Source organism: Malus sylvestris, chromosome 16 (genome assembly GCF_916048215.2).
Source record: "Malus sylvestris chromosome 16, drMalSylv7.2, whole genome shotgun sequence".
Lineage (NCBI taxonomy): Eukaryota > Viridiplantae > Streptophyta > Magnoliopsida > Rosales > Rosaceae > Malus > Malus sylvestris.
Window position 1 is genome coordinate 18279400 of NC_062275.1, and position 27718 is coordinate 18307117.

The 27718-nt window shown below is 38.6% G+C and overlaps 1 protein-coding gene across 2 annotated transcripts; it reads left to right on the top strand.

Moving 5' to 3' along the window:
• Positions 1 to 12665: 12665 nt before the first annotated feature.
• Positions 12666 to 26395, top strand: LOC126608381 (magnesium transporter MRS2-I-like). Of its 2 annotated transcripts, XM_050276256.1 has the most exons (11): positions 12666 to 13306; positions 13396 to 13425; positions 13789 to 13942; positions 14107 to 14228; positions 23074 to 23148; positions 23990 to 24217; positions 24299 to 24343; positions 25532 to 25576; positions 25653 to 25682; positions 25838 to 25957; positions 26043 to 26395. In XM_050276256.1, exons 1-11 carry the CDS (start codon positions 13061 to 13063, stop codon positions 26127 to 26129), a joined length of 1182 nt encoding a protein of 393 aa, XP_050132213.1. In that variant the 5' UTR covers positions 12666 to 13060; the 3' UTR covers positions 26130 to 26395. The 2 variants fall into 2 exon arrangements, 1 of the variants encoding a protein (XP_050132213.1); XR_007617847.1 differs by lacking the exons at positions 25838 to 25957; positions 26043 to 26395 and having other exon boundaries at positions 12668 to 13306; positions 24299 to 24728; positions 25653 to 25680.
• Positions 26396 to 27718: the final 1323 nt, after the last annotated feature.

The following is a 27718-nucleotide window of genomic DNA, read 5'->3' on the forward strand; positions in this document are numbered from 1 at the left end:
AACAATATGTTTAAGACAACATATATTTCTATTTGCGACATTATTAGCGACGTTACTTATAGTGGTGTCGCAAATATTTTCGCGCTAACAAATACCGCGCTAATTTCCTTTTATTTGCGACGATAGTGTAATTTGACGCAAAAAACGTGTCGCAAAAAGGCCTTTTTCTTGTAGTGTATCCTCATTATATCTTTCTTTGTACACACAAAGATGTTATGAACTCACCATAGTGCAAACATCTAGTGAATGTAGAGTCTTTATTTGTTAATGTTTGCTGGAATAGCAGAAAATACAGAATTATATAGGAGCATCTTCAATAAGTCCCCATTTTAGAGACTCCACCACCACTTTTGAGGGCTCAGTTAAGAACTTTAGAAGAATCTTAATGTCTCTAAAGAAATATTACCTCCAACAAAAAAGTTCATACAATATAAACCCTAAATTTGATGTTTATATAATCTGCCATGCCTCATTCCTTATTAATATGTAATCACTAATCAATACCTTTGCTACAATTAGACAAACAAGAAACGACAAAGAAAGTGTTTTGGTCGGTTAGATTGCATTTGATAACAGAGACATAGTTAAAAAGATTCTCATCGTAGAACTCTTCTGTCATCTTACATTTTAATGTAAATTTTGGTACTTTTAATATAAATTTTTTATATCAATATTATAAAATATTATAAAAAATGAAATGAAAAAGAATTCATAGAAAAAGTACCATTCTTGAGAGAATGTCCTTCACATTTCTCCTGAAAACAAAGGTCCAAAAGGTGAGAATATTCTAATCCAATGGACTGCAGTGATCCATAAGAAAAACGAAGGACCAAAAATAATAAACAAATCTTTAGCCTTCCCCCATTTATTATATTGTTTGCCTGTTCTTTTTTTTTTTTCACAATGATCCGAAACAAGATAACTGATTCGACAAAATTACCTAGTCACCGTGTCTAAATTGTCCATCATCTAGAACCAAACACAGATTTGAAATGCTCTTCAAAATGCCTTTGATGTCATTGATGATAACTGCCTCATCTTTTGTGAAAATTTTCTTTCACAAAAAATAACACACGCTTTTATATTTAAACATGTCTCTTGTTCCAATTTCAAATTTGATGGTTAAAAATAAAAATGAATATATATAGAAGGAGAAAAAAGGGATGTAGTGATTTCCGTTTCCTTTTATTTTTATTTTTTTAGGTTGCGGTATTGCACTTTTTTGTCCTTGTAAATTGGTGCAATGAAGAATATTTCAACGCAAAAGGAAATATGCATTATGTTGTTCATGTTGTATGGATGAAAAAAATTAATATGGGAAACCAAATTCATGGGGACATAGAACAAACTAAACTTGTTAAAAGAAAGACAATTAAGATTGTTATTCATCAAGGCCCGTTTTAAGGGTGTATAAGTGGTGCCAAAAGAGGACCCTCAATTTACGATTTTATTTTATTCATATATGTGTGTGTGTGTATAACTGTCAATTTTGTTTCTGAATTATCATCTTAGTGAAAATTAGGTCCCTAAACTATCTTTTTTTTTTTTTTTTTCAGAAAAATCAATCCTTGAATTATAAAAATATGCCAATTACATCTCTAACATTATATTCGAAGCTACTATATTGAATTTTTCGATAATTTAAGTCATGTTACTTGCATGTGATACATTTTGGAGGATAGATAGATACTTTTTCATAAAGAAATAGTGTATGAAGTTAACTTTGGAGGGTAAATTGGTAGGTTTTCATAAGAAATAGTGTAAGTTAACTTCAAAGAGTAAATTGGTCCTTAGATTCGTAACCTATATGAAATGTTAAAGGCTTATAGGCGAGAAAATGACGGTATTACACTCTAAAGTGTGTCAAGTGACTTAAGTTGACAAAAAATTGGATAAAATAGCTTTGAATATAATAATAGGGATGAAATTAGCAATTTCTAATGAATTTAGGGACTTATTTTATATAAAAAAATAATAATTCAATGACCTAATTTTCACTGAGATGATAGTTGAGGAACTAAATCGGCACTTCACCCTATATGTAAATGTGCAACAATTTACCAAATTAAAGCTCCCAGTGCAAGTGGTCTTGTGCTTCTTTTTATGTTTTATTTTAATTTTTTTAGTAATTAAAAATGGGTTAATCTTAGTTTACTACCCTAAAGTTTTATTAGTTTTGAACATTTTATATATCAATTTTTTTTCATCTCAATTTGGTACCTTAAGTCATAATTCTGGTACACTTTTGTACATCTGATAAATTTTTGTCAGAACATCCGTTAACTGATGATGTCGCACTCACATGGATCATAATTGGACGCCACGTGTCAATCTAGCCCATGTGAACATTAAAAAAAAAATAAATTTAAAAACTTAAACCGAAATCTAAACCCTCATCTCCCCTTCTCTCTCCTCGACTCTCGTACTCGGATCTTCTCTGGAACATCCACTGCAGAGCCTTTAGATCTTCTCCCCCGTTCTCTCTCAATTTCAGTCAATTCCCCTTGGTCTTCCTGCTCTCTTTCCTCCGTGTCAAAATTTAATCAGAAATTACTATTCTGTTTGGTTCCTTCTTCCTCTTCCTCCCTTCTCGCCATTCTTCCATTAACGCAGGTCAAGGTCGACCCAGATTGCTAGGGTACTAACATTGGTATCACCCACTGATCCTGGACTTCCTTCCTCGTTTATGCCCCGTCACCATGCCACTCTCATGGATGATCATGTTTCCGCTCTGGAAACTACCATTGCTAACCTTCTGGCCATGATTACGACAGCAGTCAACTCGTCTGTTCACTCTGCGGTCGCTAAAGCTTTCACAGCTCAGCTTCCATCAGCTCTCGAAACTCGCCTTCCGGTGTATTTCAAGCAATTTAACTGTGAGCTCGCTATTTGCAATGACCAAACCCGCTCTTTGGTTCTAGGTTGTCCAAATCATCCACTTGATTCTAATTTGGACCAAATTCCACCCCCGCGTCCTCTTCTTGACCCTGGCGGTGGTCAACCCTATCGGCCGCCATATACGCCTTAGGTTGATTTTCCTCACTTCTCTGAAGGTGACGACCCCCTCGCCTGGATCTATAAGGCCGATCAGTTTTTTACGTTTTACAACACTCATGACGCACAGAAGGTACTCACTGCCTCCTTCCACCTTGATGGTGAATCTTTGCAATGGTTTAAACAGATGGATTATACTCGATCACTCTCTCGCTGGGAAGATTTCACCAAAGTCTTTTACCGTGAATTTCAGCCATCGAAATTTGACGATAGTGCAAAATCTCTGTTCAAACTGGGCCCAATAGGTACCCTTCATGAGTATATCTCTGAATTTTGGCGTTTGGCTAATCGTACATCTGATTTAGGTCCTATTTTACTTAAGAGTTTCTTCTTGAGGGGTCTCAAACGTGAATTGAAATATGATGTGAAACTCCATAAACCTACCAATGTACATGAGGCGATAGCCATTACGGTTTAGGTCGATACTAAACTTGCTAAGTTAAAATTGCATGTTCCTAGAGCCATTACTGCTGCTAAACATGTTCCCCTAGCTCTTACTTTCCACCATGTACCTCGCCCTGGTAATTTGCAGGTTAAGAAACTAACCCCAACTAAAATTCAACAGAAGAGAGAAAAAGGGGAGTGTTGGTTTTGCAATGACAAATGGGTTCAAGGACACAAATGTGGGCTTAAGCAATCACTCATGTTGGATTTGGGGGACACAGTGTAATTTTGATGATGAGAGGGAAACCACCAACCCTGAATTGCTTACTATGGTGATGAGTGAGTACGCTTTTTATGGTACTAGTGATAAGCCCACCCCTAGTACTATGAAAGTTGAGTGAACCATTAATGGCCACTCTATCAAAATCTTACTAGACTCGGGAAGCACCCATAACTTCATTGATTCCATATTGCTTAAACATTGGGGACATCCAGTGCACTCCACTAAATCCTTTAAGGTTATGATTGCTGATGGTGGTAAAGTCAAGAGTTCAGGTTGCTGCAAGGCCTTTACTCTCTCACTTGGGAGTTATAATTGTTTGGTAGATTTGTATTCTATCCCTCTTGGTGGCTGTGATGTGGTTGGTTTTAGGGGTTCAATGGCTCTCTACAGTAGTCTGGTTTTATGGGATTTCAATTTACTCACTATGGAGTTCACTCGCAGTAATCATACCTACAAACTGTTCCATATGCCTTCCATTGCCCCATTAATTCGAGAGGTCTCTCTTTAACAATTGGCAAAGGAACTTCTTAACTCCAATTTGGGAATGTTCTTGTATTCCAATTTGGGAATGTTCTTCTTAACTCCAATTTGTGTTCCCCATTCCAATAACAAGAACTCCAACATCTCATTGACTCATTTGCAAGCATCTTTGAAATCCTTTCAAAACTGGCCCATTCCCAAGTTTATGATCATGGCATTCCTTTGGTACCTAGAGCACAACCTTGAAACATTTGACCTTATCATTATGATCCCCTCCAGAAAATAGAAATTGAAAAGGCTGTGGAGGAATTACTTGCTACAGGGTTCATTCAGCCTAGTCACAGTCCCTTCTTTTTCCCTGTCCTCTTAGTGGAAAAGAGGGAGGGCACTTGGAGGATATGCATTAACTACAGGGAACTTAACACTCTTACTATTAAAGATAAGTACCATATTCCATTAATCGATGATCTCTTGGATGAGCCTTTTGGTGCTGTTTATTTTCTAAGTTGGACCTCAGATCTGGATATCACCAGATCCTAGTGCACCCTAGAGATATTGAAAAGACTGCTTTTAAAACTCATGAAGGACATTATGAGTTCTTAGTAATGACATTTGGGCTTACTAATGCTCCAACTACCTTTCAAAATTTAATGAATGATCTGTTCAAACCATACCTCAGGAAATCTATGTTGGTTTTCTTTAATAACCTTTTGATTTATCGCAAGAGTTGGACTAAACACTCGGCACATTTGAGGACTGTTTTTTAGATCTTACAATAGCACCAGTTGTATCTTAAGATGTCTAAATGTTCCCTAGGTCAGCAAAGGGTAGAATATTTGGGGCACATTGTATCCAAGAATGGGGTTGAGGCTGACTCAACCAACTTGCACGCAATCCGAGACTGGCCTACCTCAACAACTGTCAAACAATTGCGAGGTTTCCTTGGTTTAACCAGTTATTACAGGAAGTTCATTCCTAGTTATAGGGGAATCTGTCAACCCTTGTATGAATTGACGAAAAAGGATGCCTTCCAGTGGTCTAAGGTTGCTGCAAGTGCATTTGCTAAGTTGAAGGAAGTGATGTTTTCCCTACAAATCCTTGCCCTTTCTGACTTCTCTAAGCTTTTTGAAATTGAATGTGATGCCTCTGGGTTGGGAATTGGTGCAGTTCTACAACAAGGTCGAAGACCAATTGCATTTGCTAGCCATACCCTTGGACCAAGGAATCAATCTTTATCCACTTATGAAAGGAAACTCATTGCTATAGTCTATGCGGTGAGGAAATGGTAAAACTACCTTTAAGGGAGGCATTTTATTATCAAGATCTACCATAATAGCTTAAAGTACTTTTTGAATCAAAGGGTTAATACACCCTTCTAACATAAATAGGTCTCTAAACTATTGGGGTTTGATTACGAGATCCAGTACAAAGTAAGACAAGACAATGTGGTTGCAGATGGATTGTTAAGGGTTCAAGGTGTTGCCCCACTCCAAGACCTTAATGCCACGAAGTCTAATAAATGTGCCTACATTTCTTACCCATATAGTGATTGGTTGGATGACCTAAAGAAGTTTAATGAAGGTGATGAGTGGATTTTGCAAAAGATACAGGAAGTGAGGGAAAATGCTCATACTAATGTTGGTAGTTCTACCCTTGGTAAATTTTCCATTGAGAATGGCTTTTTGTGTTATAAGAAACGGATTGTGCTAAGTCCTGATTCAGAATGGATATGCAAACTCATTAAGAAGTATTATTCTACCCCAGCTGCTGGACACCAAGGAGTGGTTAAAATATATCACAGATTGAACAAACAATTCTATTGGCAAGGAATGAAGAAGCACATTAGGCTATTCATTGCTACCTGTCACACTTGTCAACAAAACAAGTATGAGACAATATCCCCTCCAAGTTTACTGCAACCCTTGCCTATACCAACCAGGGTTTGAACTGATATAAGCATGGATTTCATAGTTGGCCTTCCACTATGCAAAGGAAAATCTGTGATTATGGTAGTGGTAGATAGGTTGTTGAAGTATTCCCATTTCATAGCCTTATCTCACCCTTACACTGCCTCCACTGTTGCCCAAGTGTTCTTTGATCATGTCTTTAAATTGCATGGAATGCCTCACTCCATAGTTAGTGATCAGGACCCCATCTTTATTAGTGCATTCTAGAAGGAATTTTTTAAGCTCCAGCAGTCTAAACTTTGTATGAGTTCGGGCTATCATCCTCAGAGTGGTGGACAAACGGAGGTGGTGAATCGATGCCTCGAAACTTATCTCAGATGCTTTGTGGGGGAAGAACCTCAAAAATGGGTCCAATGGCTTGCTTGGGGCGAATGGTGTTTTAATACATCTTGACGAATGATGTTTTAATACATCTTACCACACATCTTTGAGGTTTACTCGCTTTGAACTTGTGTATGGATACACTCCACCATATATCACTGCCTATGAACCAGGTACAACTAATGTGGATGCAGTGGAACAAGGCCTTTTGGAGAGGGATAAGGTGCTATTTGTGCTTCATTCAAACTTGGTAAAGGCCCAAGACAGAATGAAAATGCAAGCAGACAAGAAGAGGAGTGAAAGGCAGTTTTCTGTTGGAGACTCAGTGTATTTGAAATTGATACCATATCAACTACAATCATTGGCACCACACAGTTATCACAAGCTACTACTGAGGTATTATGGACCCTATGAGGTGATAGAGAAGGTTGGTACAGTTGCATACAATTTGAGGCTCCTTGCGGAAAGCAAAATACATCCAGTATTCCATGTGAGTAATCTCAAGAGAGAATTGGGTTCCAATACTGTTTTGCAGCCTATACTCCCTCAAGTTTTGGATAATGGACTATCTTTGCTCTCTCCAAAGAAGATTATAGCTCAAATGATCTATAAGAAGGGCAATTTAGCAGATGTTCAATTGCTGGTTTACTGGATTGATCAAGAAGAAACCGATGCTACTTAGGAAGATTTTGATGAATTCTAAGCCAAGTTTCCAGAATTTTCTCTGTAAACCTTGTGGACAAGGTTCTTGAAGGAGGAGCTATTGTTATGTTCCTTGTAATTCTGATTGCTCTGATCACAAATGTCAGGATGAAATTGTAAGGGAATGGTTAATTGTAAGAGATTTTTGGGGTTTTATTTTAATAGTAGTAAGTATAAGGAGTCATTTGAATAGACTTTGTCTTTTAGTGCTGAGCTAGCAGAGAGGTTGTTAAATTCCTCATGTTTGTGGTGGCAAAGGGATTATTGAAATTTAATCAGAAATTACTATTATGTTTGGTTCCTTCTTCCTCTTCCTCCCTTCTCTCCATTCTTCCATTAACGCAGTTCAAGGTCAACCTAAATTGTTAGGGTATTAACAGTGGCTTCGCCGCCACTAGTCATTAAAGCTAGTGTGGCAGTCCGTGTTTAACAACAACTTCAGGGGGTTTGGGGCTTATGGACCATTTGGGCAGCTGGAACACGGTTTTGATGCTCGAGACAAATGAGCAACTCGCCATCGTTAACCGTGAAGCAGGCGGTACTTTCGACGCCTCGCCTTCAACTCTGGCTTCTCCGGGAAAAGCTGCAGTTGCAGCAGCGTGGGGAGGGGGAGAAGTTTTGAGGCTCTTCAGCCACAATCTAGAGAGAGAAGGGGAATTTACAGAAAGAAATTGAGGAAGAATAAGGGTTATGCGAAGATTATGAATAATGGAGGTATAGGTGCGCCGGTGGGGTACTGGGTGAAGTTAGCTCTTGTGGGCGTTAAAGAGGTAAATGCGAAAAGGAGATAGGAGGTTTAGGTTTAGGTTTAGTTCTTTATCTTTTTAAATTTTAATTTTAATCTTTTTTTTTTAATTTTTAATTTTAACGAATGTATGAAAGTGTCATAGAATTATGATTTTAGGTACCAGACTGAGACGAAAAAAAACTTGATGAATGGAATGTTGAAAATCAAGAAACTTCATGATAGTAAACTAAAATTAACTCTTAAAAATAAGTTTCGAACCCAAAAACGTAGGGGATGCAAGTAGGTATCTAGCCACCACACCATGCGTTATTTATAATTCTTTTGAGTTGTATTAGTTTATCAAAAAAATAAAAAATGTAAAAGAATATATATCAACCCATATATATTTTAGACCTAAGGGATATTCCTACTAGTAAGATGTTTTTTTTTTTTGTCAAACAAGTGGTAAGATGTTCAGTCGACTCACTTGCCGTTTGTGGGGCTCCAGATACGAGCACTACTACAATATTAGCTTTAAGTGTCAGATGATGGTGGTGGTTAACGAGACATTCTGTTAGATAAAAGATATCCAACACATAATTTAGTTAGTATTAGATAAAAGTCAATTTCTGTCACATATAACCGACAGTAATTACTGTCGGATATTTACTGTCGGATTAAATCGACGCAAAATTCTTATAACCACCAGGAATTTTGAATATTTTTTAAAAATATATTTTTTTATATTTTGGCGGTTTTGGATTTCATGGTGTCAGTTATAACCGACAGAAATTTAGTACTTTATTATTTTAGTATTCTAGCCGTTATTATTTGAATTTTCTGTTAGTTAAAACCGACAGAAATTTAATAGTTTATTATTTTTATTCCAAAAGTTTTTCAGTTTCAGATTTCATTCTATTCATCTTTAACCCGCAATCTTCATTTTCAATCTTCAATCTTCATCTTCAATCTTCAATTTTCAATCATTTTCTACTCTTCATCATCAATCTTTTTGTTCTCTTCATCTCACAGTAAGTTTTTCATTTCTTTTGCTTTCATACTTTTTATTTATTTCTTCATCAAGTACTTCATCTTATTCTTCTCTTCATCTCATAGTAAGTTTTTAATTTTCTTTTGCTTCCATACTTTTATCTTCTATTTCTTTCTTCATCAAGCACTTAATGGCTTATTTTTATTTTATGATTTGATTTTGTAGGGGCTTTATTTAGGTGCTTAAGTACATAAAGAGTAGATCGACGACATAATTCTTCAATAGTTCAGGTTTTATTACTGAACTTCTTGATGTTTAAATTGTTTGTTTAACTAGTAAGATAAATTAGAAATATTTGTGTTCCATACTTTATTTGATTATTTATTTAGAGATTTTAATTTAACTAGTAATATAAATTAGGAATATTTGTGTTCCATTACTTTATTTGATTTACTTAAATTGTTATAAAGAAATGAGATAAATATTATTTGTAAATATTTATGTTAAATTGACAATATTTAATATAACATAAATTGGTAATATTAGTAATATAGGTATATATTATGTTAACTAATTAAATATTTCACTCTAAATGCTATGAGGATATACAAAACTTAAATTTAATAAATAATGAAGAGTGTAGATAAACATATTTTTGTTAACCTTTTCTTGTTTTTTTAATTTGTTTTACTGTGATAGGTGTTGGAAATTAAATTGCAATTGTGATAGTTCGAGGTTGAAAGATAGGGATTGAAATTTCTAATAGTTATGCCTACATGATAGGGATTGAAAGATTGTAGGCATCTTAGTTTCAACGTAATATTTGCTACCGTACAATGGTAAAACATGGAAAAGAGTTGGTTGACAACATCGCGAAATTTGGAAGCGTATACAGATGGAATTAATTTGTTTTTGGATCAAGCAGTTGCGAATGGTGTTGGCCCTGATAAGTTTAGATGTCCTTGCAAAAGATGTTGTAATCGATATACTTTTATTAGAAAAACTATTATCGAACATCTTGTGTTGTATGATATGGATAAAGATTACAAAAATGCTTCGTGGTGACATCATGGGGAATCTTTCATGGGAGAGCAAAATATGGGGATTGGAGAAGAAGGTGTTGGGCCATGTATTGAAACAGGAGATCGATTGACTGGTATTCATGATGTTCTTAATGATTTATTTGTCCAACCATTAACGGAAGAAGGTATTGGGCCGTTTACTAAGCCCCTTTCTGGGGAATGGCGTCCGAAAGAGGTCGAGACTTTTTTTAAGTTGCTTGAAGAGGCAGATCAAGATTTGTGGCCAGGTTGTAAGGAATTTAAAAAATTGGAGGCAGTTGTAAGATTGTATCAGATTAAGTGTTTAGCAAGAATGCTGGATGGGATCTTCACCACGTTACTCGAGTTAATTAAAAAAATTTTGCCTGATGGAGATTGTTTGCTTGAATCTTGTTATAAGGCAAAAAAACTTATAAATGACTTGGGTTTGACGTATGTGAAGATTGATGCATGTTCCAATAATTGCATAATTTATTGGAAAGAAACTGCAGAGTTGACCGCATGCTCAGTTTGTGGTGAATCAAGATATAAAAATGTCAATGAAGAGGATGGCTCTAGAAAAAAAAAATTGCAGCTAAGGTTATGTGGTATTTTCCTTTAAAACCACGATTGCAGCGGTTGTATATGTCGAAGCATACGGCTAAGCATATGAGGTGGCATGCAACTGAATGTCCTAAGGATGGGTTTATGAGACATCCTTCAGATTCTCCAGCATGGTAGCATTTGGATAATTTATATTCGGAGTTTGGATCAGAAATTCGAAATGTCTGATTCGGGTTGGCCAGTGATGGATTTAATCCTTTTGGAAAAATGAGGCAAGACCATAGCACATGCCCTGTGGTGCTTTCAGTTTACAATTTACCTCCTTGGATGTGTATGAAGGAACTGAATTTGTTGTTGTCTTTATTAATACCAGGACCACGCAGCCCCGGTAAAGAGATTGATGTGTACATGCGTCCATTGATTGATGAGTTGAATGAGTTGTGGGAGGTGGGCACTCCTACTTATGATGCGTATTCCAACCAAAATTTTACGATGAAGGCTGCTGTCTTATGGACTATAAGTGATTTTTCGGCTTATGGAATATTATCAGGATGGAGTACACATGGATATAAAGCATGTCCACATTGCATGCATGATAAAGAATCTATTTACTTGCCGGCAAGTCATAAGATTTGCTATTTAGGGCATCGACGCTTTCTTCCTGCTGATCATAGGTTTCGAAGGCAAACCACATCTTTTAATGGTCGACGAGAGCATCGTAGTGCACCAAGGCAGTGGACTGGTTTACAATGTCTTGAATAACTTTGTACTTTGAGATTTACTTTTGGAAAACCAAAGAAAGATACTTCGGTTAGGTTATTTTATATTTGACGACTACTTTATATGTTATGGCGGATTCAAATGACATTATCGAACGTTATATTTGAATGCATATTACGTTTTGTTACGGGTTTTTGTTTATTTTATGCATTTATTGTTTTTTATATTTTATTCAATCAGAAAAAAAAAAAAAAACCAAGGTCTGTAATTTATTTAATTATTAATATTTGTCTGTCGGTTGTGACCGACGGGAGATTGTATAATTTTTTAATTTTTTAGAATGGGTGTGTCAGTTGTGACTGACAGAATGTTTATGTGAATCCGACAATAATTAATTAATTATTGTCAGTTGTTACCGCCAGAAATTGATAATATCCGACATTAGTTTAGGATTGATTGTCGAATACATCCGACAGACGCTCTGTCGGTTTTCATGCAATTTATGTCGGAAAATTTATTTCCTGACGCTGTCAAATCTGTCGGTTAGTGTATCCATCACTGCACTCATTTTCTGTCGGATTTTGTATAATATCCGACAGTAAAAGCTGTTTTTTGACGGTTATAATAGCAACATTATTAAATGGTTTTGTAGTAGTGGAGTGAGCGAAAAGGGAGGAGGAAATTAAGAAATTGAGAATCAATTGACTCAAAAAACTAATTAGCCCCCTTCTAGCCTAAAAAGGGCACCAATAAGTATGGAAATTTCTTGTTGAGTTATGTAGTGAAAAGCAAACTAACTTAGTTATAAGAAATGCATTTAACAATGAACAACAATGCCACATTCACGAACAGACGGTGTCACCATAATAATTTTCCTAAACAATGTTCACAACTTTAATTTTAAGGTTCTAAAAGACTTTAGACACTAGTCGGACTGTAGGTTGAGGCCTAATGCCTGGACGGATTTAAGTAAATTTGTTATATATCGTATAAATAATTGTCTGCTTATACATAAAATGTACATAATTTTATTGGGATACATGAACTTTAAAATATAATGACATATAGATTATAAAGTATTAGCAGAATGAAAATATGGGGAACATACATATAATTTGTGTTCATCTAAGTATTCAACAAGTCTCTTACAATTTATTGAAAAAATTAAAATGCAATATGAAAGTTAAATGATTTTCTATCTAAGTAAAAGTCGCGACCTAGGCAGGTGTCTAGGTGGGTCTAGACGGGCTAGACATGTGCCTAAGCAAGACTAGATGCACTTTTTTAATTTCAGATGTCTAGAACGATGGTCAACCGCCTAATACCTAAACGGGACCTACCGACATAGAAAGTAGAAAGTAGAAACAAAAGATCCGCAAGTTCAGAAATCCTGTAGTCCAATCTGCCTCCAAGTCTCTTTCAAGTATGCCTTTCCTTTTTAAAGCAAACCTTTTTCTTGCTTGTCAAGTTCCCCCACTTCCTCCCCTAACAAACCGCACACGGCATCCCCCGTGAACCCTAAAACTCCCCCTTGTCTCCCAAAAGCACAACTGCCTGCCCCAATTCCAGATTCAAATCCCCAAATTGTAAAAGAAATATTAATAAAACATCAAATAATCATAAACGAATCACCGTCCCTGGCATTCTTCACGCCGAATCTTCAATGTCCATTAAAATTTTCGATGGTGCAAACTGAATCGGATTCAAATTGAGGTTTTGATTGGTTGGGTTTTTTTTTTTTTTATTAGTGTTCGATAGTGAGAGATGTGAGTGAAATCGGGTTGCCGCGGTTGGGTCTAGTCCGGTGGTTTCCAGGGATGGTCAGAAATGGCTCGAGAGGGGGAAATGGTGCCGGTGGACCCACATTTGGCGGTGGTGGCGGTGAAGAAGAAGTCCTCTCGGAGTTGGGTTTTATTGGACTGTAATGGAAAAGCTACAGTCTTGGACGTGGACAAGTATGCCATCATGCACAGAGTTCACATTCACGCTCGCGATCTTCGCATTGTCGACCCTTTGCTCTCTTACCCTTCCACCATTCTCGGCCGTGACATGGCCATAGTTCTCAATTTGGAGGTGGTGATCGTTTTCTTCTTTTCAATTTTTTATGTTTTTTTGTTATTGCTGATAAATTGAATTGGGTTTGTTTGCTTCTGGTTGTGCAGCATATTAAAGCAATAATCACTGCCGAAGAGGTTAGCCTCTCTCTCTCTCTCGATAAACTCGTTTTCTTTTATGACGGAGTTAATTTGTTTTGGGTTTTGAGGAATCACAGAGTTTGAATTGGATAGACATCAGCATTAATTTTGTACCTTGTTCCGCGGATAGAGATTGCTGATTTAAGAGAGAAACAGTAATTGTGTTGTATGAGTAACTGTTTGATACTCAAAATTAGTATTAATTGTTTTGGGGGAGAAGTAAGTAATTGGAGTAACTAGGTAGGTTGTGCAAATTCAGACTATAGAAAATTCGTTTCCTGTTTAGGCCGTCTTTATCTTCTAGGAAAAAGAAAAGTATATGTGGTGCTTTCTATGAGCTGGAGCTCTTTTATGGGACAGGTGCTGCTTCGGGATCCCTTGGATGAAAACGTTATTCCGGTTGTTGAAGAGCTTCAAAGACGGTTGCCTCCTGTTAATGCCACATGTGAAAGTCAAACAGACGGGAAAGAGTTCCCTGCTGGGCAAAATGATACTGAGGCGGGTGATGAAGATGGTATGACATTGATTTCAAATATTTTCATTGAAAATTGGCTTCTGTGACGGTCATCAGCGTTCTTGGAAATATACAAATGTTTGCATTCATCATTCTACACATTAAAACTTTTGATTTGTGGTTTTATTCTGTGATATCTGAATGATCTAGATTATGTAATGTAGAGTCTCCATTTGAGTTCCGGGCCTTGGAGGTAGCTTTGGAAGCAATTTGTAGTTTTCTTGCTGTACGTACGACAGAACTTGAGACTGCTGCTTATCCTGCTTTAGATGAACTTACGTCTAAGGTAGGACTTGGGTTTTCTCTTATTTTTGTTTTGTTTCTTTGTGTCGATTCTTTGGTTGCTGCCTGTCTCTGCTTCTTGTGGCCTTTGCAACTGAAATTTAAATACAACAACAACAACAACAACAACAAAGCCTTTTCCCACTAAGTGGGGTCGGCTATATGAATCCTAGAACGCCATTGCGCTCGGTTTTGTGTCATGTCCTCCGTTAGATACAAGTACTCTAAGTCTTTTCTTAGAGTCTCTTCCAAAGTTTTCCTAGGTCTTCCTCTACCCCTTTGGCCCTGAACCTCTGTCCCGTAGTCACAACTTCGAACCGGAGCGTCAGTCGGCCTTCTTTGCACATGTCCAAATCATCGGAGCCGATTTTCTCTCATCTTTCCTACAATTTCGGCTACTCCTACTTTACCTCGGATATCCTCATTCCCAATCTTATCCTTTCTCGTGTGCCCACACATCCCACGAAGCATCCTCATCTCCGCTACACCCATTTTGTGTACGTGTTGATGCTTCACCGCCCAACATTCTGTGCCATACAACATCGCTGGTCTTATTGCCGTCCTATAAAATTTTCCCTTGAGCTTCAGTGGCCTACGACGGTCACACAACACGCCGGATGCACTCTTACACTTCATCCATCCAGCTCGTATTCTATGGTTGAGATCTCCATCTAATTCTCCGTTCTCTTGCAAGATAGATCCTAGGTAGCGAAAACGGTCGCTTTTTGTGATCTTCGCTAGATTGCTCCGGTCATTAGTGTGGATAAGTATATAAATGGATAGAGATAGGAAAGCAAACACAAGATGTACGTGGTTCACCCAGATTGGCTACGTCCACGGAATAGAAGAGTTCTCATTAATTGTGAAGGGTTTACACAAGTACATAGGTTCAAGCTCTCCTTTAGTGAGTACAAGTGAATGATTTAGTACAAATGACATTAGGAAATATTGTGGGAGAATGATCTCGTAATCACGAAACTTCTAAGTATCGGAGTGTGGTGTCGTCTTGACTTGCCTTTTCTGTCTCATAGGTAGATGTGGCATCTTCTCTGGAAGTACTCTTCCTCCATCCAGGGGTGGTATCTTTAACTGGTGGAGATGCACAAGGTAATGTATCAATTTCACTTGAAGCTTACTTGTAGTCTCAGGCTTGGTCAAGCGCGATACAAACCATGTAGTAGGAGTCCCCCAAGTCGCCGAGCTAGGGGGTCTGCTGAAAGAGGTGACAGACAAGGTAAGCAATCAGAGCTCCGACTGATTGTTCACCTTCTCCCCATCTTGCAGCAGCATAAAGGATAAAGAGAAGAAAAATGAGAAGAGATGATATGAGATACTTTTGCTTTTGAAGAAGTAACTTTCCACAGGCTTATTCTTGAACTGAGCTGGAGGGTTTTCTGGTTTCCTCCAAAGTATAAGGCCGACTGAAGAATTTGAGGGTCAAAACAAGTCCATCAAATCTAGAGTACGTTCCACCCTGCTGATATGGGATACTTTTGCTTTTGACAGAGTAATGGGTGTATCGGCACGTGTGCTGTTACGCTTGTCTCCACATGCTTCCTTGTATCCTTCGCACTTGCCCTATCTGTTCCTCAAGCAGATGCGGAATCTTCCCTGGAAACATAAGATGTTGAAGATGAGTACTCGAGAGCAATGCCAGGTAAGTAATCAGGTAAGGGGTTCCAGGCAGTCAGTTCCTGGCTGGAAGCTTGATCCAAGTGCTGACTGATTGCTCTCTTTCTCCTTGTCTTGCAGGTAAAAACAAGGCCAAAGGAAAAGACAGGGAAAAAGCATGATATGGGATACTCTTGCTTTTAACCCTGATGATATGAGATATTCTTGCTCTAGTATAGCTTGTTTGCAGAGGTATTATCGGGGGGAAAGAAAGCTGAATATTTCGAAAGGCTTCGTTGGGAGTGCCCTCTCAGATATGATGAAGGGTTGAGCATTTTTGCAGGTCTGCCTGTCCGTTGGGGATGGAGGTCGACATATATAGGAGTCTCCCTAACAACAGGTAGTAATGCTATTCATTTACCCTGCTTGGTCATAGCACGGTAGTGGGAGCTGCCAGTTTCACATGTTTTAACTCTGTCAGAGCACTTTGAAAAAGTGGTCTGTGGTATCTGGCTCTCGAGATTCGGAGAACGATGCCTCTTCGATTTTTGAGAAAGCAATCATGCTGGGGGTCTAGCTCTCGAGATTCGTAGAGCAGTGTCTCTTCGATTTTTGAGGAAGTAATCATGTTGGGAGTCTGGCTCTCGAGATTCGGAGGGCGGTGCCTCTTCGATTTTGGAGCAAGCAATCCTGTTGGGAGTGTTGTCTCGAATGTGAGTAAAGGTTGGGCATGTTTGCTAGTCTACCTTGCCACGAAGCACAAAGGTTGACACACAGAGACTTTCCAATTATCCAGCAATGGTACTGTTCCTTTACCCTCTCTTCGCTTTTGAGAAAGTAGTCATGTTGGGAGTCTGGCTCTCGAGATTCGGAGGACGGTGCCTCTTCGATTTTGGAGCAAGCAATCTTGTTGGGAGTGTTTTCTCGAAAGTGAGTAAAGGTTGGGCATGTTTGCTAGTCTACCTTGCCACGAAGCACAGAGGTTGACACACAGGGACTTTCCAATTATCCAGCAGTGGTACTGTTCCTTTACCCTTGTGGGTAATAATATGGTAGCTAGACCTTCAAAATTTATGTGTCTAAACTTTGTTAGTGATGTTTCTTTGCTATTCTTTTACCTTTCTTGGTCAGAGCGATGTAGTGGGAGCTGCAAGCTTCACGTGCTCAACTTTGGCAAAGTTATCTGTGGTACCCATGAGCTATTGTTGCGTGTGGGAAGTGGGTGATTGAACAGTAAGATTCATGTGCTTTCTACTTCACCAGAAGTCTTCGACAGAATGCCCATAATTTCTGCAAAGCTGAGTGTGCGTGTGACAGGTGCTGACAAGGCTAGAAAAGTAGGTGCCTCTTCGATTTCTGAGATCGGCCCTCGTGGTCTCTGAGCAGCCCAGCTTTTGAGAAAGCAAGCGCCTCTTCGATTGATTCGGATAACGATGCCTCATCGATTTTTGAGAAAGCAATCATGCTAGGGGTCTGGCTCTCGAAGATTCGGGGAGCAGTGTCTCTTCGATTTTTGAGAAAGTAATCACGTTGGGAGTCTGGCTCTCGAGATTCGGAGGGCGGTGCCTCTTCGATTTTGGAGCAAGCAATCTTGTTGGGAGTGTTTTCTCGAATGTGAGTAAAGGTTGGGCATGTTTGCTAGTCTACCTTGCCACGAAGCACAGAGGTTGACACACAGGGACTTTCCAATTATCCAGCAATGGTACTGTTCCTTTACCCTCTCTTCGATTTTTAAGAAAGTAGTCATGTTGGGAGTCTGGCTCTCGAGATTCGGAGGACGGTGCCTCTTCGATTTTGGAGCAAGCAATCTTATTGGGAGTGTTTTCTCGAATGTGAGTAAAGGTTGGGCATGTTTGCTAGTCTACCTTGCCACGAAGCACAGAGGTTGACACACAGGGACTTTCCAATTATCCAGCAGTGGTACTGTTCCTTTACCCTTGTGGGTAATAATATGGTAGCTAGACCTTCAAAATTTATGGGTCTAAACTTTGTTAGTGCTGTTTCTTTGCTATTCTTTTACCCTTCTTGGTCAGAGCGATGTAGTGGGAGCTGCAAGCTTCACGTGCTCAACTTTGGCAGAGAACTTTGGCAAAGTTATCTGTGGTACCCATGAGCTATTGTTGCGTGTGAGAAGTGGGTGATTGAACAGTAAGATTCATGTGTTTTCTACTTCCCCAGAAGTCTTCGACAGAATGCCCATAATTTCTGCAAAGCTGAGTGTGCGTGTGACGGGTGCTGACAAGGCTGGAAAAGTAGGTGCCTCTTCGATTTCTGAGATCGGCCCTCGTGGTCTCTGGGGAGCCCAGCTTTTGAGAAAACGAGCGCCTCTTCGATTTCTGAGATCGGCCTTCGTGGTCTTTGAGCAGCCCAACTTTTGAGAAAGCAAACGCCTCTTCGATTTCTGAGATCAACCCTCGTGATCTCTAAGCAGCCCAGCTTTTGAGAAAGCAAACGCCTCTTCGATTTCTGAGCAGGCGCCTCTTCGATTTCCGAAGCTCCGTCGAGTGCAGATTTTTATAGAGGCTGACATTAAGTTCCAAAGCACACTTGAATCTCCACCAGTAGAAGCTTCATTATTGCACTTCTAAGATCTTGATTTGTCCGACCTCTTCTCTCTTCAACACCTTTGAAAATGTCTGGCCCCTCCGACCGTCGTTTTGACTTGAACCTTGTTGAAGAGGCAGCCCCGCCTTCTCCAGACAACATATGGCGCCCATCCTTCGTCTCCCCTACTGGTCCTCTTACCGTTGGGGATTCCGTGATGAAGAATGATATGACCGCTGCGGTGGTGGCCAGGAACCTTCTCACTCCCAAAGATAACAGACTACTTTCCAAACGGTCTGATGAGTTAGCTGTTAAGGATTCGCTGGCTCTCAGTGTTCAGTGTGCAGGTTCTGTGTCTAATATGGCCCAACGCCTATTTGCTCGAACCCGCCAAGTTGAATCCTTGGCGGCTGAAGTGATGAGTCTCAAACAGGAGATTAGAGGGATCAAGCATGAGAATAAACAGTTGCACCGGCTCGCACATGACTATGCTACAAACATGAAGAGGAAGCTTGACCAGATGAAGGAAACTGATGGTCAGGTTTTACTTGATCATCAGAGATTTGTGGGTTTGTTCCAAAGACATTTATTGCCTTCGTCTTCTGGGGCTGTACCGCGTAATGAAGCTCCGAATGATCAACCTCTGATGCCTCCTCCTTCTAGGGTTCTGTCCAGTACTGAGGCTCTAAATGATCCCCCTCCGGTGCCTTCTCTTTCTGGGGCTCTACCGACTGCTGAGACTTCTCCTAAGCAACCTTTGTGAAGGCTCCGTCTTGTGTGTTTATTTTGACTCATGTATATGTACATATTTGTAGCTGATCGGGGATATCAATAAATAAGCTTTCCTTCATTTCAACGTATTGTGTTAAATACACCAAAGCCTTCTTCGCTAAGTTCTTTGAATTTTCTTTTGTTGAAGCTTGTATGTTGAAGCTTTCTGAGTGGAGCATGTAGGTTGGGGTAGTGTTCCCTTAATTTCCCGAGTGAGGAAAACTTCTCGATTGAAGACTTGGAAAATCCAAGTCACTGAGTGGGATCGGCTATATGAATCTTAGAACGCCATTGTACTCTAAGTACTCTAAGTCTTTTCTTAGAGTCTCTTCCAAAGTTTTCCTAGGTCTTCCTCTACCCCTTCGGCCCTGAACCTCTGTCCCATAGTCGCATCTTCTAATCGGAGCGTCAGTAGGCCTTCTTTGCACATGTCCAAACCACCGTAACCGATTTTCTCTCATCTTTCCTTCAATTTCGGCTACTCCTACTTTACCCCGGATATCCTCATTCCTAATCTTATCCTTTCTCGTGTGCCCACACATCCAACGAAGCATCCTCATCTCCGCTACACCCATTTTGTGTACGTGTTGATGTTTCACCGCCCAACATTCTGTGCCATACAGCATCGCCGGCCTTATTGCCGTCCTATAAAATTTTCCCTTGAGCTTCAATGGCATACGGCGGTCACACAACACACCGGATGCACTCTTCCACTTCATCCATCCAGCTTGTATTCTATGGTTGAGATCTCCATCTAATTCTCCGTTCTTTTGCAAGATAGATCCTAGGTAACGAAAACGGTCGCTTTTTGGTATTTCTTGATCTCCGATCCTCACCCCTAACTCGTTTTGGCCTCCATTTGCACTGAACTTGCACTCCATATATTCTGTCTTTGATCGGCTTAGGCGAAGACCTTTAGATTCCAACACTTCTCTCCAAAGGTTAAGCTTTGCATTTACCCCTTCCTGAGTTTCATCTATCAACACTATATCGTCTGCGAAAAGCATACACCAAGGAATATCATCTTGAATATGTCCTGTTAACTCATCCATTACCAACGCAAAAAGGTAAGGACTTAAGGATGAGCCTTGATGTAATCCTACAGTTATGGGGAAGCTTTCGGTTTGTCCTTCATGAGTTCTTACGGCAGTCTTTGCTCCTTCATACATATCCTTTATAGCTTGGATATATGCTACTCGTACTCCTTTCTTCTCTAAAATCCTCCAAAGAATGTCTCTTGGGACCCTATCATACGCTTTTTCCAAATCTATAAAGACCATGTGTAAATCCTTTTTCCCATCTCTATATCTTTCCATCAATCTTCGTAAGAGATAGATTGCCTCCATGGTTGAGCGCCCTGGCATGAACCCGAATTGGTTGTCCGAAACCCGTGTCTCTTGCCTCAATCTATGCTCAATGACTCTCTACCAGATCTTCATTGTATGACTCATTAGCTTAATACCCCTATAGTTCATGCAATTTTGTACGTCGCCCTTGTTCTTGTAGATAGGCACCAAAGTGCTCGTTCGCCACTCATTTGGCATCTTCTTCGTTTTCAAAATCCTATTGAAAAGGTCAGTGAGCCATGTTATACCTGTCTCTCCCAAAAGTTTCCACACTTCGATTGGTATATTGTCTGGGCCTATTGCTTTTTTATGCTTCATCTTCTTCAAAGCTACAACCACTTCTTCCTTCCGGATTCGACGATAAAAAGAGTAGTTTCTACACTCTTCTGAGTTACTCAACTCCCCTAAAGAATCACTCATTTCATGTCCTTCATTGAAAAGATTATGAAAATAACCTCTCCATCTGTCTTTAACCGCGTTCTCTGTAGCAAGAACCTTTCCATCCTCATCCTTGATGCACCTCACTTGGTTTAGGTCCCTTGTCTTCTTTTCCCTTGCTCTAGATAGTTTCTAGATATCCAACTCTCCTTCTTTGGTATCTAGTCGTTTATACATATCGTCGTAAGCCGCTAACTTAGCTTCTCTGACAGCTTTTTTCGCCTCTTGCTTCGCTTTTCTATACTTTTCACCATTTTCATCGGTCCTCTCCTTGTATAAGGCTTTACAACATTCCTTCTTAGCCTTCACCTTTGTTTGTACCTCCTCATTCCACCACCAAGATTCCTTTTGGTGTGGGGCAAAGCCCTTGGACTCTCCTAATACCTCTTTTGCTACTTTTCGGATACAACTAGCCATGGAATCCCACATTTGGCTAGCTTCCCCCTCTCTATCCCACACACATTGGGTGATTACCTTCTCTTTGAAAATGACTTGTTTTTCTTCTTTTAGATTCCACCATCTAGTCCTTGGGCACTTCCAAGTCTTGTTCTTTTGTCTTACTCTTTTGATATGTACATCCATCACCAACAAGCGATGTTGATTAGCCACGCTCTCTCCTGGTATAACTTTGCAATCCTTACAAGTTATACGATCCCCTTTCCTCATTAGAAGAAAATCTATTTGTGTTTTTGACGACCCACTCTTGTAAGTGATCACATGTTCTTCTCTCTTCTTAAAGAAGGTGTTGGCTAAGAAGAGATCATATGCCATTGCAAAATCCAAGATAGCTTCCCCATCCTCGTTTCTCTCCCCAAAACCATGGCCACCATGAAAACCTCCATAGTTGCCTGTCTCCCTGCCCACGTGTCCATTTAAATCTCCTCCTATAAATAACTTCTCCGTCTGAGCAATTCCTTGCACCAAGTCTCCAAGATCTTCCCAAAATTTCTCCTTCGAACTCGTATCCAACCCTACTTGAGGTGCGTACGCACTAATCACATTGATAAGTTCTTGTCCTATTACAATCTTGATTGCCATGATTCTATCTCCTACCATCTTGACATCTACAACATCTTGTACCAAGGTCTTGTCCACGATGATGCCAACACCGTTTCTCGTTCTATTTGTGCCCGAATACCAAAGTTTAAACCCTGAGTTTTCTAGATCCTTTGCCTTACTACCAACCCACTTAGTTTCTTGTAGGCACATAATATTTATCCTTCTCCTCACCATAACTTCCACTACTTCCATAGATTTTCCCGTTAAGGTTCCTATATTCCACGTTCCTAAACGCATTTTGCTCTCTTGAACTCTACCCTTTTGTCCTAGCTTCTTCACCCTCCCACGTCTAATAGGATCAAAGTACTTCTTTTGTGTGTCCCGGGTAAAGTTGATAGGAGCATATGCTCCCAAACAACTTTGAGTGGAGTCGTTCGAAAAGAAGTTTCTATGGCCCCCTTGCTCATTTAACACTGCATCCGGGTGCCGATGGAGATGCAGCGACCCTTGCTCACTTATCACTGTGCTCAGGCCACACAGCGCGCCACTTACGGGTGACGCCCTAGCTTTAGCGCGATTTTGTTCTGGATTCATTTTCATAAGGATTCAACGTGATCATGGAGTGCCGGCTGTCGACTACCTGACGCCCTCCCCCTCCTCCTTTATCCGGGCTTGGGACCGGCCATGTAAGACATAGGCGGAGTTACAACTGAAATTTAAATAAACAAAGAAAATGAATGAATGAATTCACTGATAGTAGCGTTCAGGCATGTCCTTTGTCAGCATAGGCTATGTCGGAATATTTCCTACTTAAGTAGAGTATATAATGAAGTCTAGGATTGTCTACATTTTGGTGTGAAGTTGAGTCAAAGAAGAGATTCTGGATATTATGCTTCACACTTTGGTTAGTTTTGGTAGGCCTCTAGCTTTGCATTCTAGCTGTTAACCTGAATATTTGGCTTGATAGAAATATTCGCTTGCATATTTGCCTGCATGATTTTGTAAGCTTAGCGTCTTTATCTATGAGAGAATATTTCTCTCACTTGTCCTTATATTAAAGAAAATAATCTCTCAATTATATTTCTTCCTCTAGTTGGCACTTTTCTCATTTAGTAAAATATACACCCCTTCTGCCTGCAGATTAGCAGCCGCAATTTGGATAGGGTTCGTAAATTGAAGAGTGGAATGACGAGGTTGACTGCTCGGGTACAAAAGGTATATGAAAATTCTGTATAATGTGCATAAATGAATAGTAGTTCTTGCCCTTGTGAGGGTTATTGATTTAAATGCAATAAGTAGGAGATCATGATTCCCTTCCGCCTGAACCAACACTAACTGGTTATTGTGTTATAAGTCGCTGAGCATGTTAAAGCAAATGGATGAAAATCTAAAACGGTTATCAAGACAAAGGATTAACATATGTAAGTAAATCAGAATGCCGTATTAAGTATTTACCATTTTTGAATTTTTATCCAAGGGCTTAGAACATGGAAATATCTTCATATACTACAGACTAGTAAGTATTTGAGCTCTTCCCTATAGGTGACTATATATACATAATTACAAATTATGTAAGTATGTGTGTGCACGCTTGCGCACACACCGAGGTTCTTAGATGAGGTCCTTACATGTCTTTGGAAAAGTTCAGTTGTAGGATAGCTTTTTCTGTAAAGTACTGATAACAGGAAGTTTACTATCTGGGTTACTTACAGGACATGGGCGAAATCTAGTTACACTTGTACAGATCAGAGGGAAAATTTCACAATCAATGTAGAAACTTCTCAGTGAACATCCTGTGCTGAAAACTACTTCATACCTTGCAGTCTATATTAGTTGCATAAAAATGCAGTTTTTTTTTTTTTTTTTTTTCTGTAAATCACATTTTTTCTGTTGTGTATCTCATGTTGAATTTGCAGACTATGCTATTAAAATGATTTTGGCAGTGTGGAATTGAGAAAAAGTTTCTTAGTCAGAGTTTGATTGAAGACAACTTATCATTGTCCTCTTTATTCTTTACTTGTAAATCAAGGTTGGAAATTCTGTATTGCTTATTTAGGTGAGGGATGAGCTTGAACAGCTGCTGGACGATGACGATGATATGGCTGACCTTTACTTATCAAGAAAGCTGGCTGGTGCATCTTCACCAGTTAGTGACTCTGGTCCTGCCAATTGGTATCCTGCCTCCCCTACCCTAGGCTCAAAAATATCACGTGCAAGTAGAGCAACTATGATCACTGTTCGTGGAGATGAGAATGACGTTGAGGAACTTGAAATGTTACTTGAGGTAGGTAATAATGTTGCATACTTCTTGATTGCCTTCTTTTAGTGAAGCTATATGCTAAACTGGCAAGCAATACATTTGCAGGCTTATTTTATGCAGATTGATGGCACCTTGAACAAATTAGCAACGGTATGCGCTAGTTTAGAGGCAAACTTATATTTTTTTCAATGGCTTATGAGGAAAAATTAACCTTAGGATCTAGATTCATCCCACCCTATCCCATGCCAATCAATATGTATACCACTAGAACGAGTCTCCCCCACACAAAGTGCAGTGAAGTACACCATAGTCACAAACCACGCCCCCAACGGAATTAGGTGGTCCTTAAACACAGTACACCATACATATTACCTTGAAAGGCACCCCTGGTAACAACGCTGCGAATTATGTATTACCATTGATTCCTAGGTCAGCTTGAAGGGCAAATCAAAAGCAGAGTTATGATGTTATCATGACTTTGACCTATCAAAGCAAAATTATCATGAGCGTGAACCTGCAGTTGAGTATGTATGAGGTAATCTGTACAAGCACGCTACTAAGGAAACGGCACAGGAATTGCATGTCAAGAACTGATTTTTGATTAAGAGGAGAATGATATTGAGTCAACAAGTGAATCATTAATTTATGGCCGGTTTGGTATTGCTGTGCTTTAAAAAAAAAAAACTGATTTTGCTATGCTATGAGAATAAGAACTAAAGCTGCAGAGTTTAGTAAACTTATTTATAAAAGTGCTTTTGGAAAAAAAAAAGAAAAAAAAAACAGTATTATAGTGATTGGAAAACTTTTATCTCAAACAGCTATGACTGTGTAAATGACCAAAAAATGTATAATACTAGATGTGCCATTAATTTAATTTTCTTAACAAATAAAGGTGAATTACTAGATATACTTTATTTTTAAAAGAAAAATATTTATAAACTTTATCTTAAACATATAATCCAACATTTAACAAGAAATCATAGTCCAACATTCAACATATAATCCAACATTTATGCTGCTTCACGTTTTCAGCTTTTTTTTCGAAGCTCATTTTTGCTGCTTCAAGTTTTCAACTTTTTTTCATCCAAAACTGTGAAAATAAGTTGTTTTTTAAGTGTTTACCAAACACTTTTTTGAGCTCAGGTGTTTTTTATACTCACTTTTTATAAAAGCACTTCAGTACCAAACAAGTACTGAAATTCACTAAAATCATCCAAGGGTTTTCCATCTGGTCTTCATAGAAAAACTCTTGTAGACATCAAAACCTTCGATTAGTCCTTTTACGTGGAATAGATTTTTTTTTATCAACATTAACTGCTTAAATCTGAACTTTTGCAGCTGCGTGAATATATTGATGATACAGAGGATTACATTAATATACAGGTGCTTAATTTATGAATATTAAATTTTTATGATAATATGTTTATGTTTTTATCTAATTTATGGTTTCATTTTGCAGCTCGATAACCACAGGAATCAGCTGATTCAGGTGCTTTTTTGTCTTCTGATGTAGTGTATCATATTACTGTACTATGCTGGATTCTTTTTCGTTTAATCTCTTTTGTTCTCCTTTTGCTTTCTAAATCTGGAATATCTGTATTTTCTAAGATTACTGTTTATTTTCTTCACATTTCATGGCTGCAGCTTGAGCTTTTTCTTAGTTCCGGGACTGTATGCGTCTCCATGTTTTCTTTGGTGGCTGGAATTTTTGGCATGAATATTCCATATACGTGGAATGACGGTTGCGGATACATGTTCAAATGGGTACGAAAAGTATTTATTTCTGCTGGTAATCCTTTCTAGTACAACGGTAAAAACATGTCAGAATTGAACCTTTTTCAATTGACAGGTTTGCGTTGTCACGGGAATTTTCTGTGCTGTTGTTTTCGTAATAGTCATATCATATGCTCGCTCCAAGGGTCTGGTCGGATCTTGAACATCATTAAGGAGCCCTGCAATTGATCTTTTGAATCTTCTGAAAATAAATAGGTGTCGAGGATTTTTCCGCAAAGCTATGTGAAGGAGTTAAAATCTCTTGCTGAGTTTGGTGAATTTTTTCCCTTAAACACTGCCGATTATAGCTGCTACGGTTAAGGAGATTGCAAAGTTTTATAATTGTCAAACATAACAGGATTCCGTCACGAACGCAGACTGAAAAACGAGTCTACAGAATGATTCATATTTCTCGAATTTGGTCCATAATTCTTGTTCTGTTGCACCCAAGGTCTAAAATATCGATGATATCGGAAATATCGGTAGTCCAAAAACAAGAAAATTTCGATAGAAATATCGGAATATTATCAATATCGATAAAAATTAAATAAAAACCACGGAAATTGTAATAAAAACTTGGAAATTTTTATTGAAACTTTACAGGATGTTTATTTAATCAATTATCTATTAGTTTATCACAAAAATTGGAAGGAAATGCATTGCATGATGGATTTAACTGATTTAAGTTGATTATATAGCGAGCTGGCAAACATTGTGAGTATAGAAAATATGTAGTAATTAATGAAAGAAGTTTAAACATACCATAATCATTTATATATAATGAATTAGTACAATATTTTACACTTTATACATTGCATGGTAAGATACATGAGTAACTTAGTACCACATAGAGTTCCTATCAAGGTCTAAAATATCGATGATATCCAAAATATCGGTAGTCCAAAAACACGGAAATTTCAATTAAAATATCGGAATAATATCGATATTTTAGATTATGGTTGCACGTAAGTATTTTGATCAAACAGATATATAATGTTTAACTGTAATTAGCAACAATGTTATATGGAGTGATTAATGCATTCCACAAAACTGATCATATCTCTGAAGAAATATAGGCACTATCAGCTGTAGTGTGACATGATCTGGCAATATATTCGTATAATCTGTTCGGGCGGAGTTTTTGCTTGTGTGAATTTTCGAGTTCGCGGATTGTTTTGATCTCATTCTGCATTCGCAAATAGCCATATTAAACAATAAAACTAAATCGCAAAGTTCTTGCCACTTAATATTACGGTCTATTGGTATTCCTCTTCATTTGTAAGTGAGGGGTCTTAAGTTTAATTTTTGCCAAATGCGAATTTGAATCATATTATTGCTAGTCTTTTGTGAGGCTAAGCTCACCCCTCCTCCTTAGTGTAATATTGTTTCTTTAAAAAAAATGGCAAGCCCTTAGGGCAACCCGTACAAGAAGAGCCAAGCAGAGAGTATGCCTAGCACGAGAACGAACTGGTCTAGCAATAGCATAAGGGGAAAAGTTAGAAATGAGTTAACACTCTCATTCTTGTCAATGTTTGGAAGTGAAATGCATCCTAAAATTTTGAAAATTCGGAATTATATTGAGGATGTAAGCTTTAACTATTCATAAGTACTGAAATATATGTGACCCAATCACCAAAGAAACATATGAGTTGTTCCATGAAAATTGACAGCAAGTGAGCACTAGTAATATAATGAGTAGGTTCTTTGGGCTTTTGGTTCGAGTTTTCCTATATCTTGGCTAATTTTAATCTT